This window comes from Myotis yumanensis, unplaced genomic scaffold, assembly GCF_028538775.1.
Source record: "Myotis yumanensis isolate MYYU_CA2020_CCGP unplaced genomic scaffold, mMyoYum1.0.hap1 SCAF_5, whole genome shotgun sequence".
Lineage (NCBI taxonomy): Eukaryota > Metazoa > Chordata > Mammalia > Chiroptera > Vespertilionidae > Myotis > Myotis yumanensis.
Genome location: NW_027223756.1, coordinates 20,172,268 through 20,186,123, shown reverse-complemented (window position 1 = coordinate 20,186,123; position 13,856 = coordinate 20,172,268). Strand labels below are relative to the sequence as shown.

The 13,856-nt window shown below is 46.8% G+C and overlaps 1 protein-coding gene across 4 annotated transcripts in view; it reads right to left on the bottom strand.

Moving 5' to 3' along the window:
- FAT2 (FAT atypical cadherin 2) overlaps positions 1–13,856 on the bottom strand; it is a 69,726-nt gene that overhangs the window by 11,142 nt on the left and 44,728 nt on the right. For all 4 annotated transcript variants that reach the window (XM_070414560.1, XM_070414562.1, XM_070414559.1 and 1 more), the window contains exons 14-19: positions 12,214–12,597; positions 9,534–9,748; positions 8,390–8,527; positions 7,662–7,805; positions 7,159–7,356; positions 3,067–3,877 (exon numbers count right to left, since the gene is read on the bottom strand). In XM_070414560.1, the coding sequence (XP_070270661.1) occupies positions 3,067–3,877; positions 7,159–7,356; positions 7,662–7,805; positions 8,390–8,527; positions 9,534–9,748; positions 12,214–12,597 (1,890 nt within the window). The remainder of the gene's footprint in view (positions 1–3,066; positions 3,878–7,158; positions 7,357–7,661; positions 7,806–8,389; positions 8,528–9,533; positions 9,749–12,213; positions 12,598–13,856) is intronic.

Sequence of the window (13,856 nt, the reverse complement as noted above, 5' to 3'; positions counted from 1 at the left end):
ACTGTGAGCTCAAACCATTAACAAAGCAGGAATCAAGGCAGAAATATAATCACTCAAATGTGTGGAAATAAAAATTTCTATTCTATATAGTTTCTGTGTCATTTCTATATCACTTGGGGAAGAAGGAAATAGAATTGGAGAGGACTTTGCATATCTGTGTGATTTCAGGATCACCATATGGTGTTTTTGGTTTTGTTTCTTTTTTGCCTCAAGAGATCTCCCTCATTAGGAGTGTAACCATTTGGGTAGGCACTTCCCAAATGAAATGCCACTGCGAGGCCAGGAGACACTGTGATAAAGGAAGTGATAGATCGCATGGCTAGAACTTCTGTGGAGTCCTGCATACTCCAAACCCTGCAGAATTGCTGATATGCAGTTGCACAGGAGTCTGAACTTTCACCCACACTTGATTTCTCAAGCTCATCTGTCCATGGGACCCTCTATGTGGACCACTTATCCATAGCCCTTGGCAACTACATTCTGTGGAACCCCCTTTGGGAAACCTGTGCAATCTTAAGCACTGCCCTCCTGAGACTTTTTAAACTCCACCCTCCCCAGAACTGAGTTCAGATATCAATTCCCTGTGAATAAGCTTATCGTTGTCAGGGGAAGGGGTTAGTGGTACAGACCCTGAGACTTAGGGAAGAGGAATTGTTGAAGAGGGAACAAGGCCAAAAGGAGAAGGAAGAACCCAGAAGCCTGAGGCATGTGGGATTATAAAATCCTAAGAGGCCATCATACTGTAGGTCTAATCCTCTCTGATGCTGGCAGTTCCATTGTGGTAGCTCATTATTGGATGGGATATTGTAATCTAGGTCAGGAATTCCCAAACCTGGCTGAATATCAGCCTCAACTGGAGTCTTTTAAAACACGGAATGCCAGGCTCTCCCCTCGGAGAGTACAGCACAGTGGTTCTGCTGGCACACGGGAGTCTGTATTTTCAGTCTCTCCCCAGGATGGCTGTAGCGACTGGAAGAGAGGCCAGGGGAGGTTTCTGTGCTGGTCATGTTCTGACTCCTGATCTAGGTTCTGGTTACACCAGTGTATTTGGCTTGTGAAAACTTGCTGAGCTGTACACTTATGACACAAGGATCTTTCTGTATGCCCTATTTCCATAAGATTTTTTTTTATCACCTAAAACTTCTGTCCAAGTGATTCTGGTGATGTGTGAGCCAGCCCATCTAGTATTTCTTTAAGTGCATCCCTTGGACCACTGGCTTCAGCATTGACTGAGGTGCAGGTTAAAAACGGCAATGCCATGAAAAACAACAACAATGACCAAAAAAACACACAACAGCAACAAAAACACACACACACACAAATGCCAATGCCAGGCCTCACCCAAGACTTTCTAAATAAGAGTCTAGAGGTGACACCAGGAGCAGGTCTCTTTAAAAACACACTTCCTGGGTGAATTTGCACAATCTTTACTTTTAGAACCTCTGCTGTCTGATGCCAGATGGTCCAGAGAGAAGCTTCAGCCATCACTTTCCCTGCAACCCACTCTGGGGCAAGAGACACAGAAGGGAGCCCCCACCCCGAGAGTAGCTCACCTAAATCCAGTGGGCCCAGAGAAAGTGCACACATCTAAGAAAGAATTCCCTAGGTCAAACCAGGTGGACCCATGGAGGGTAGGCCATGCCAGGCAGGGGGCAATGTGAGCTGGGGCAAGGTCATTCTCTTGCTGCCAATGCTCACGTGCATTGGTCTTAATGCCAGGGCACCGGGTGAAGCCCATCAGAAAACTGAGTTCCCGAAGAGCTGGGCAAAGAGCTCAGGCTTTAGAGTGGGATGCACAGGTACTTGAATAACCAGTCTGTTGGAGGCTACAGTTTCAGGCAAACCAATCTATAATAATAAAAGCATAATATGCTAATTAGACTGGACATCCTTCCAGACGAAGCCAGGGCTACGAGGGAAGCCTGGGTCCTGGGAAGCCAGTGCCAGCAGCGAGGGGAAGGAAGGCCTACTCTTGCACGAGTTTCATGCATCGGGCCTCTAGTATAATATAATCCCCATCCTTCATTTCCAACTGTAGATGGAGCTATGACCCCGCTTCGTAGGGTTGTGGTGATACTGAGTTTGGGTAACCTACAAAGAGCCTGGCACATAGCAGAATACTTAGAGCAGTGGTTCTCAACCTTCTGGCCCTTTAAATACAGTTCCTCATGTTGTGACCCAACCATAAAATTATTTTTGTTGCTACTTCATCACTGTAATGTCTCTACTGTTATGAATCATAATGTAAATATCTGATATGCAGGATGGTCTTAGGCAACCCCTGTGAAAGGGTCGTTCAACCGCCAAAGGGGTCGCGACCCACAGGTTGAGAACCGCTGACTTATAGCAACAACTGCTACACTGAATGACAGCTGCCATTCATGCGGTGCTCATAATGGGCAGCCAAGGTTTAAGTGCTTTTATATTCATACGTAATGTATTCCCAAACCCACTCAAGGAGGCAGATGATGATATTATCATTATTTTGTGGGTGAGAAACTAAAGCCCAGAGGATTTTAATAAACCCCCAAGGTTACACAGCTAGTAAGTGATAGAGCTGGGGCTTGAACCTAAGCTATCTAGTCTAAACCTTGAAGTTGTAACCATCAGGCTACAGTAATAACAGTAGTAGTATTAGGAACTGTTGTTTATTGACCACTTTCTGTAGCAGGCACTTTTCTAAGCAAACACTTGCTATTTAATTTCTATAACAACCCTAAGGTACAAGAGGTTAAGTAGTTTTCTTAAGGTCACGTGGCTAGCAAGTGGCAGAGCTGAGATTTGAACCCAGGGAGCTTGATACCAGAGTCCATGCTCTTAACCATGATGCTAAACTGCCTCTTGTATTACCATTATTTTCAAAATTCCAAAAAGTGGCCAGGAATAGGGTGCTATCCTGTGACTAGAGTTTGTGAGGCCACACCTGCCTTCTGGTAGTCCCTGGTCTTTAGCCCTGTTAAGGCTCCCCTCTCGGTATCCCACAGACCCTCCCTGGGCTCTCCAGCCCTAGCGTCAGGCTGGTGGAGCCCGCAGTGCTGGCTGCCCTGGGGAAGGCCCATTCCTTACCATTGCAGGCGCAGTTCCCCTCCAGGCGGTGCCGTGGGGTTAGGATGCTGAGTCTGGCTGTGCTGTATGTGGGCCCCACCCTGGGGTCCAGGTGCACTGTCTCTTGGCAGATTTGACGCTGGCAGCTTGGCCCCTGGCAGGGCACCACAGGCATGGCTGACCTCATCTGAATTCCCACTGAGTGCTCCATCTCCTTGGCTGAGTGAGCGATGACGGTTGCCAGCTCCTGCAGCTTGTGGAAGGCACCAGAATGCCCCTCAAAGACCAGAAGCACATCCACCCCGGCCGTGGCGTCTGCAGGCTGAAGGCTGGCCAGGTGGATGTTGGCTTTTTTGATGTCCAGCTTGTTGCTGAGGAACCTCTGCAGGTTCCTCCAGTGGTCGCTCACCAGCTCCTCTGGGGTGACCTGGTAGAAGCCCATCCACATGCTCTGCTGCAGAGCCACCTGCCCCACGTGCCACACGTGGACGTGGACCCCAGCAGTGGTGGTGAAGGTCCCATCACTGACTGTGACATTGAACGCGTAGCGACCCTGAGGCAGTCCCTGGGCAGCGATGATCTTGCCATCGGACGCACCCACTGAGAAGCGCCTGCCCAGGGTCTCCTCTTCTGCCAGGCTGTAGGTCAGCGTGTCCTGCGGGTCTCGGTCTGTGGCATGGATTTTGCCCACCATGCCACCCTGGAACTCCTCCTCCCCGATGGTGATGAAGATCTCCAATGGGAGGGCAGAGGGTGGGTAGTAGCTCTGCTCCGTGACGTGGACTCTAACAGATGTGGAAGATGAAAGGGGCGGGATGCCACTGTCTGATACCTGTGGGCGAGGGAAGCACGGCATTACCATAGGACTGTGGCCCCAACAGGCTGCCTGCCTCCATGGGGAATCACGTCTCTCTGCTTGAGGCAGCCTCAGCATGCTGTCGCATCTGAGTAAGAAAATACTAGCACTGAAGGTTTTGTGGAGGGAGTTACATCCTGCACCACACAGTAAAACTAAACTCGAATTCCTCATTGGACACTGCTCTGAGCCTCTCCCTAAACCCTTCCAGCCACATGATCCACCTCCTTCCTCTTGAACTTCTCTCATTGTCTAAGTGAGTCATCAAAGGCCTCTTAGCGATTCCAGTGTGCATCCCTCGTGGCCCCCATCAGCCTCAGGAGGTTTTCTCTGGGATTCCCTTTTACTCTGTGATTGGGCTCAGGGTTGGGGCGAGCAATTGTTGAGTGCCTTCTATGGGCCAGGCCCTCTGCTGTGATCAGGAGAAAAGAGCAATAAGTAAGTTGCCAAATAAACCAGAGGATGTCACTCTTGGATAAAGTACTATGGAGGAAATAAACAGAGCGAAGTGGCAGAGACATCTGAAGATTGAAAGACCAGGTGGAAGAGAAGGCGTCTCTTCTTGGAAGGGGTGAAACTTGAGCTGAATCCTGAGGGATGAGAAGAGGGGAGGACAAGAGGTGATGGACAGGGAACAACTCTCTGGTACGAAAGAATGTGGTGTGCTTAACAAAACAGCAAGGGGCCACTGTTGCCAGAGGAGTGGGCAGAGCAGAAGACAGGGTGAGAGAGAGAAAAGCAGGGACCCGGTCACTGATGGGCAGAGGAGCACAAGGTGGCATTTTATGTCAGAGCCATGAAAAGCTATTGAAGGTTTTAAGCAAGGCGGTGACATGACTTCATTGAAGCAAGGAAAGGAATGTAAATAAAAAATGCATTTTCCTTTCACATGTTACCAAGCTGTCCCTGCAACTTTTTGCCCAGACTTAGCAAAGATGAAGTTTTCCTTCCTCTCCTCAGCAACATTATCATTTTTCTCAATTGTCAACAAGGGTCTCCAATTTTCCCTACAGTAGTATCTTGTCCATGTGCACTCCAAGGCTAGCAACAACAATACTACTACCAAGTATAATATATAAAGCCATACAGCAGATAAGGCCCGAGCAGAATCTGAACTCCTGCCTGTGTCCATAGCCTGTTTCTTTGCTGGCTTATAGTGCCTCCCAGTGAATGGAAGTGGAGATGCAGGACAAGTCAAAGAAATAGTGATGCTGCCAATCGTTACTGAGAGATTTATCTGGGCCAAGATACAGAGGTCAATCACGTCCATGCCCTTGGCTTTGAGCATCCTCTACATTAGCCCACACCTATCCTCTGATCTACAGACTCCAACTCCTAACTACCTTTTGCACACCTCCATTTAGATGTCTCCTGGACACCTAAAAAGTAACATGCACAAAACAAAGCCCTCATTTTACCCCATAGACGCGTACTTCTCCCATCCCCCACAGTCTCTCCCGTCTCAGAAGTGGCCCAACCACCCAGTCTTCATGGAGCCAAGAACCTGGAACTCATCCCTGATGCTTCTCTTTTCTCTCTCTCTCCCCATATCCAGCCCTTCACCAACTCATGTTTATTTCCATGCAAAACTTGTCCCAAATCTATCCACTTCATCATCATCTCAAGGTCTCAGCACCACTATCTCCACTATAACAGTGACTTCTCATTGTTATCCTTCAACCACTCTTGCCCCCTTCATTTGCTCTTTCTAGAGCAAGGGTGGGTAATCTTTTTTTCTGCCAAGGGCCATTTGGATATTTATAACATCATCCTCGGGCCATACAAAATTATCAATTTAAAAATTAGCCTGCTCTATTTGGTCAAACATTTAATAACTCACCCCTAATGTCTTGGCAGGGCCAGACCAAATGATTTCTTGGGCCTTTTACGGCTCATGGGCCAGATGTTCCCCGCCCCTGTTCTAGAGCTGCAAAAAGAACTCCTGAGACACAAGATGGGTCACTTCCCTGTTTGAGACCCTTCAACCACTTCTCACTGCACTTAGGTTGGAATCTAAAAGTATTGTCAAGGGTTGTAATTAGGATGATTATACCTCTTTGTTTGCCCAGGACAGTTTGATTTTTCACCTGTTGTAGATCAGTTATCAGTTAATTATTTTTAGTGCCTCTCTCACTCTCAAGAGCATCCTGGTTTTGGATCTTAAATAATACAGTCACTCAAGCTATGAGGCCTCTATCACCTGCCCAGCTCATCTCCTCAGGATTATTCCCACCATTGCTCACAATGCTCTGACCACATGGCCACATCTCAGGTCACTGCAAGCTCTTTTCCAACTCAGGACCTTCCTGTCTGTGACACTTTCCTGCCCACTTTTTACATAGCTGGCTCCTCAGGTCTCAGCTCAAAATGTCCCTTCTTCATGAGGGCAGCCACCCTCTGAATATGTATCTTCCTGTGCCTTAGGAGCCTCTCATCACTTTCTTTCTTCATCTACTTATTGTTTATCTCCACAATTAGAATCAAAAGCCCACAAGGGCAGGAACCATTCACTTCTTTCCCCTGCTGTATTTACTAGAAGCTAGCATAGGGTTCAACATATGATAGGTGCTCAATAAATATTTGTTGAAAGACTGAATGCATGAATGACTAGTTGACTGGCTGAATGGATGAATACATCATCCTGACCCTAGAGAAGTTCACAGAATATCAGGGTCCACTAGACTTGAGATTTAGGAAAAGGATTTGGGGGGAATGAAATGGGAGAGTAGTGTTTGACCACCATCTTGGCCACTATCACTGGGTAATTCTCATACAACCCATGGCAATAACACCAAAATCCCCTACACACGTATATATGTTCTCTCATTTGACCCCACACCAATTCTCTGGGGTAGGTCTTGTTAAAGACTGAGGTTCAGAGAGCTGTCCTGACCAACCTTAAGGAGTGAGAGTCAGGTTGAGGGTGTTCTGCCTGGGAGAAGAGCAGAAATTAAGAGCTTGGGTCTTTGGGTCAGAAGCAATCCACCTCTGCCACTTACAGGTAGTATTGCTCTGAGCCAGTCAGTTAACCTCTGTGCACCTCAGTTATCACATCTATAAAGTGGGGGTTATAACAATACCTTCCCTAAAGCATGTTGTGAAGACTTACTGCAATGATGCTTGTTTAGCACTTAGCCCAGTGCTTGGCACATAATAAGAGCTCTTCGTTTTTTTCTAATAATTGAAGCCTGGTAGTGATTTTGCCAGCACATTTATTGTCCCTATGATCACCGCCACCGGCCCAACACTCCCCTCACCTCGATCTGAAGCTGATACCATTCCTGGACTCTCCTGCTCAGGTATGTGGTGGTCATCAGCCATCCATCTGGGGTCACTCGGAAGGCAGAGCGGTCATTCCCCTTGGTGATTTGAAATGAGTAGGGGGGGCCATTCTCTGGGGAGTCTGGGTCACTCAGGATCAGCTGCAGGACTTTGCTGCCGATGGGGCAATTCTCCTAGACCGAGAGTAACAGGAAATCAAAGAGCAAGATGAGCCCCAGTTCTTCCTCTCACAGCTTTCTGCATCCCCTTTTCTGGGATGTGTCCTCAGAACTCTGGCTGCTCCCAGGCCATGCCTGCACCCTGAGCTGTCATTCATGCATTCTGCCTGCTTGTGAGTTAGTTGCTGACTTTGTCAATCTAGACCAGTGCACGGTCACAGCCATTGTTCAGGGAGACTGACACCAGTGGTGAGCAGTCTCCTCCAGGAGGGAAATGAAGGGAGGGTGGGTTCCGTATGCCTTTGGAAGGCCACGCGTACCTGAACAGAGGTGCTGTAGTTTAGCTGGAAGAATCTTGGTGGGTTGTCATTGACATCAACCACTTGGATGGCGACGTCTGTGTCCTCATGCAGTGGGGGCCGCCCGCTGTCTGTGGCTCGGAGCCTCAGGGAATAGCTAGAAGTCTACATAGCAGGATGCCCAGTGAAGAGCTAGCAATGAGACCCCTCAATCCCACCCCCTGATTTACCATTAATGTTTTCAGAAAAATAAGATAGAGACACTTCCTATATCCATCCCTCGTTGCCATAACATTTTAGGACCTAGGTTCTGGAATTAGGCAGACATAATTAATGTCCAGACCAACCCTTTACTAACTGTGAAACCTTGGGAAAGTGACCAGACTTCGGTGAGGATGATATCAGGACCCACCTCCTTGGATTATTTTAAGGACTAAATGGCACAATGACTGTAAAAAGTTCCTGGCACAGCACAGGTGCTTGAAAATGATAACTTGTTATAATGATCTGATGATCCTTGGTCAGTGGTGAGAAGCTGACCTGAGCTTCTCCAGGGAAGGTTAAGGGTCATTCAGTCCCTCTCCTGCCTCTGGCCTCAAAGGCCATAGAAGCCCCACCGAGAAAACAAGTGAGGGCAGGTCTGGAGAAGTGTCAGGATGGGGTGTTGACCACAATTCATACTCTGGACCTGTAGTAGGGCTATAATCTGCTTTGAGGAACTCAGATTGGGCCCCTCCCACATGACTCACCTGTTCCCAATCCAAGGCCTTGGCCACCTGTAGCTCCCCCTTCTTGGGGTCAATAGAAAAGTGCCCCAGCTGGTTCCCTCCTACCAGGCTGTAGGTGATGGCACTATTTAGGGGTCCATCTTCATCAGTAGCTGACACCTGCAATGGAAGGGGGTGATGGTTGTGAATTGAAGGACAAGAGGGACCAGAAAGGAATCTTGGCCTCTGGGAGTATAGGGGGAACAGATATGTCCCCTCCCCAATGATTGGACCACAGTCATCCTTGCCAAAGGAATTCATTATTTATATCTTGGTATGGACTTCAGCATGCCATGGTTCATTCATCTATCCATTCATTAATTCATTTACTCATTGACCCATACCAATAGGTTCCTGGGTCCTGTGCTAGGAGGTGAGGAATATGGCAAAAGAAATATGCTCACAAAAAGCTTAATATCTAATTTTATGGCTAATTCTAACTTGTGGGCAAGATATGATCAACTTTAGAAAGCTGATCAGCATAGAAAACACAGTGATAAATTCCATCTGGAGAGATTAGAAAAGGATTCATGAAGCCTTGAAGGAAGGATAGCTTCTGGGAGTGGAGCCCATATTCCAAGCAGAGAAAACAATGTGAGCCCAGAGGTGTGAAAGTGCAGAGGGTGTGTGGGAAAAGGTACATCCTCCAATGTGGTTGGAGCATAGGGTGCACGTCAGGGAGTGGAAGGAGATAAGACTGGAAGGCAGACTGAAGAGGGGTCATAGAGAACCTTGACTATGGGCATGAAGAATTTCACTCGTGCATTGGGAACAATTACACGCTTAGATGTGAAGAGGTGTTATTTGATGTCCACTCCTTCCCCTCCTATACCAACACTCCCTGTCATGCGCTGTGACCAGGCCTTTCTCAGGCTTTGGACCCTCTAATAGTCTTCTGGGTCTTCTCCAGAGCCCTCTTCCGCCAGTACTTGATCTAGATCTTATTAAACATGTCCCTGAGACATTTTGTCATGGGAAATGGTTTGACTGAGTGGCTGCAAGTCAGAGTCAAGTCTGTGGTGTATTAATTGATAAAGTAATTCATGCTCATGAATGACCAGGAAGAGAGAGATAAGGGTTACCCCAGAGTCTAGGTCCCCCAAACAGCAAAATTGTAGATCCTTACTGTGAGCACAGTGTCACCCACGATGGCATTCTCTAAGACCCTCGTGCTGTACAGATCCTGGGAGAATCTCGGTCGGTGTTCATTGATATCAGTGATGTTGACCACAATTGTGGTCATGTCACCGAGGGAAGAAGAACCTTTCCGGCTGCACTCGATGGACAGGAAGTACTTGGGGTTTGTCTCAAAGTCCAGGCTTTTGTTGACGTACAGGATCCCTGGTGGGTGGGATGGGGGAGAGAAGGTGATGAGCGTCGAGGCAGTTGGGAACATAAAGGCAGAGGGCTGAGAGGCCTTGAGCCAAACCCTAGGAGAGGCAGCTCAATAGGTTAGGAGAGACAGATCTCCTCCATCACCTCCTTCATCGTCTCCTTCTTCTGCTCCTCCTTCAGTCCCTCCATCATCTCTCATCCCCTCCTTCACCTCTATCTTTATTTACCCTACCTCATTACCTTCCTCTCTCCCTCCATCTTCTCTCATTTTTCCTATTATTGTTCTCAATGGCAGTGTTTCCCTGATTTCTTTCTGTAATATTTCATTGAGATCTCATTAAGTCTGAAGTATTAAATCTACCTATATTATATCTATAAGAACCCAATGGAACATAAAAGAGTGATTCCCATTTTGTAGGTGAATTAACTGATTCTCCCAACAGCTAAGTGACCTGTTCAAACTCACTCAGCTAGTAAATGACAGAAGTTAAATTATAAAGAGCCATATAATACCCAAAGTTGTTCAATAAATTGTTAGGGCATAGACGTATTATTCTGAAAAATTAGAAAATAAAAGAATAGGTTTTTCTGCCACTCCTAGATAAGCAAATAGTTAATGGTGGAAAACTCTTCTTTATAAAAGAATTCCAGTTAGTATATGAATGAGGAATGATTGGGTTAGAAAAATCACCATTTTGCAGCTCCAAATGAAATAATATACCTAGGAAATAATCATCAAAGCATGCTAAACCCTTAGAGGAAGAACTGATGAAGAACTCTATATTGGATGAATCAGGCTGACAACCCCAAGCCCATGGCCAATCTTAACCTCAGAAAAAAGAACCAGTCAGCTTCCAGACATAGTGAAAAGAGAGCCCAACATCATCTACAAAGAGTTGTTGCCAAAAAATTGAGCTTGAACCTGATGAAGATCATTGATCCAATGTCATTTATAAGACCTATAAGGGCTAGAGGGACGTGTTAGATTATTACATAATAAGGGTACAGCCCAAAATATAAAAACTTCTGACCAACACATGACCCAAGTTTTTCATTAAATAATGGCAGAGGGAAATAAAGATAGAAAGGAAAACATCAGATATTGAAAGAGACTTAAGATTTTGCATATAAATGAAATGCATGTGAACATTTGGGGGCTGTTGACAGACACACTAACTTCAAAAGGCATTTATAAGATAATCTAAAAAATTATCTGGCTAGGTATTAGACTATATTAAGGAATTACCTTTTAGGTGTGATAATGGTATTGTGGTTGTGTTTATAAAGGAGCTCTTATCATTTAGAGATACACACCGAAGTATCTAAATGATATGATGTCTGGGATTTGCTTTAATAAACTCAGCTATGGGTAGACGTGGGAGGGTGACGGGTGAAGATGAAACCAGCTGGTGTGCTAAAAATTCCTGAAGCTGGGTGATGGGAACAGGTAGTTTATACCAGCAGTCGCCAACCAGAGGTCCGCGGACTACTCGTGGTCCGTGAGGTCCGAAAGGTTGGCGACCACTGGTTTATACTGTTTTCTATTTTGTATTTGTTTAAAGTCTTCATAATACAATCTTTAAGAAAATGTTGTTCAAGTTTGGCTGGTGTGGCTCAGTGGTTGAGTGTCGACCTATTAACCAGTTGGTCATGGTTTGATTCCTGGTCAGGGCACATGCCCGGGTTCAGACTCAATCCCCAGTGTGGGGCATGCAGGAGGTAGCCGATCAATGATTCTCATCATTGATGTTTCTCTCTCTCTCCCTTTCCCTTCCTCTCTCTGAAATCAATTTAAAAAAATTTATTTTTTTTTAAAAGAAAATATTGTTCAACAATAAGGGGCTGCTTTAGGAGGCAGATCGCATTACTACAGGGGTACTATTGGGAGGACTCGCATGGGTGTGGGTTGCCCTGGGAACCTCTCAGGCCCTTCCATGAGGTTCCGTGAGCCTGATTTAGACTCTTCAATGGCTAGGAGCAAAGAGGGGAGACCGTTTCTTAGTTCTCTCTCTCTCTATCTATCTCTCTCTCTCTCTCTCTCTCTCTCTTCACTGGAATAAGGAGAAATCAGGAGTGCCAGGATATTTGGGGAGGGCTCCAGGAGAGAAGCTGGCAGCCTTGTCCTGGGCTGTTAAGCCCCACATTTCACTAAGTACTTATATCTTTGCAGCCAAGAATGGAGGGTGGCCTCAGTCTCCTATGGCTGGGACTGAGCTGAAATCTTGAAGCTGAAAACTGGGAGGTGAGTGGATTGCTTAGGGTGCTGGGTGGGGATGTGGGGAATAAGGGAAGTTGCCACATAAGCTGGCCCTGGGGTGCAGAAGGGACCTGGCACCTGGAGAGATGCAGAGTGAAGAAAGGGCCAAAGGAGTTTGGACTGGGAGGAGCTGCGTGGGGCAGATACACCCTGTATGTGAGGAATCCAAAGTTGGCCAAGACCAGGGCCAGAGCTGCCTCCAGTGCTCTCTCACCTGTGCGGGCATCCAAGCGGAACCTCCCCTGCTCATTCCCACTGACCATGCGGTAGCCAGTCTTCTCAGACCCCGGGCGGGTGAGGGTGGCCAGCTGCAGCACCTCCATGCCGAGCAGGGCGTCCTCGGGCACCTGCACGCTGTGCTCCGTGTTCAGGAACACGGGCAGGTAGTCTTCGAGGCCCACCACGGACACCGTGACGGTGCCCAGTGTGGACAGCGGGATCGGGGCGCCCAGGTCAGAGGCACGGACGGTGAGCTGCAGTGCTGCCTGCGGCCCAACCCGCAGGGGCTTCTCCAGTCGGATCACACCCGTGGTGGCTTCGATGGAAAAGTGGCCTTCGGCAGAGTCCGGCAGGGAGTAAACCACCTGGGCGTTGGCGCCTGTGGGGGAGACCGAGGGCATTTGGACAGTTCATGGTAAACGGTGCAAGGTCAGAGGATGTGTCCTGTGAGGATGGTGGGTTTGGAAACACGTGACTGGAGACACTAGGGCTCCTCCACCCTGAAAGGGGAGGTTGGGGCTGAAGTCGCCACCTCCTAGTCTTGGAAGGGCTGTCGTGGGCTAGGGTCTGGGAGATCTGTGTGGCCACAGAGGCAGGACCAGGACTAATGATTGTCAGCTCCAAATAGGTAGCACTTGATCATTATCTGAGGCACCATGGAAAAAAGGGCTGCCTAGGAAGTAGGGAGCTTCCTGCCCCTGGAGGTGAGCAAGCACTGGCTAATTGAGCATTTGCAGTGCCTTGTAGCCATTCGCTGCGTTTGCACTATTTGCCCTTCCTAGTACCCCTGTGTCCCTCCAAAATCTCTCACCTCCTTCATCACCAAGCTAAAGCTCACTTCCTCTAGGAAGTCTTCAATTTACTTCACTGGGGTCAAACAAAAGAGAATATTTTGATCCCACTTTTATCATCATCATCAACATTATCATATCCTATGTTGATCTGACTACTTTTGACCCCAGGGCATTTTTTTTTTTTACCCTACCTCAATTATAAAATTTGACTCAAGAAAAATTGGACACACACACATGACACCCCATGTATATGTATGTGTGTGTGTAGAATCACAATAAAACACTTGATGGCAGAAGCTATAATTGGCACAATATGGAACAAATACTCCCTGATGATTCCAATATGCCTTGTAAATTTTAAAAGGAAAAGAATTAAATCTAATGAAAATGATGTCATTAAAATGAAAATGTAAGATGTTGAAAAGAATTCCACATTATTGTGTAGAAAAGTGATCAATGAATTTAGTAGGCTTAATGGAGTTTGTGCCCCAAATTCCTTTCTTATAGCAAATTAATCAGTTAAATAATTCTGATTGGTATACTTCAGATTAAATTAGTATACTTAAGATTTCACTTCTAGGAATATATCCTCTAGACTAGAATAATCAACCCAATAAAGGACATTCAAAATGCCCTTGAGGTTAAATGGCAGGATTGAAAGGGCTCCAGGTCTAAGTGGCAATGAGAAACAATGAGGCTGAAATGCTCTGTACTAGCCTCAAAAAAATTGCCAAAATCTTTTGTCATATAGCACTGAGGTATACAGTTTGTGAATATTTTCCACTTGTAAGTGTCCATAAACTCAGTGAGGAGGCACAGTCCTTACCAATCCCAGAGCAACACA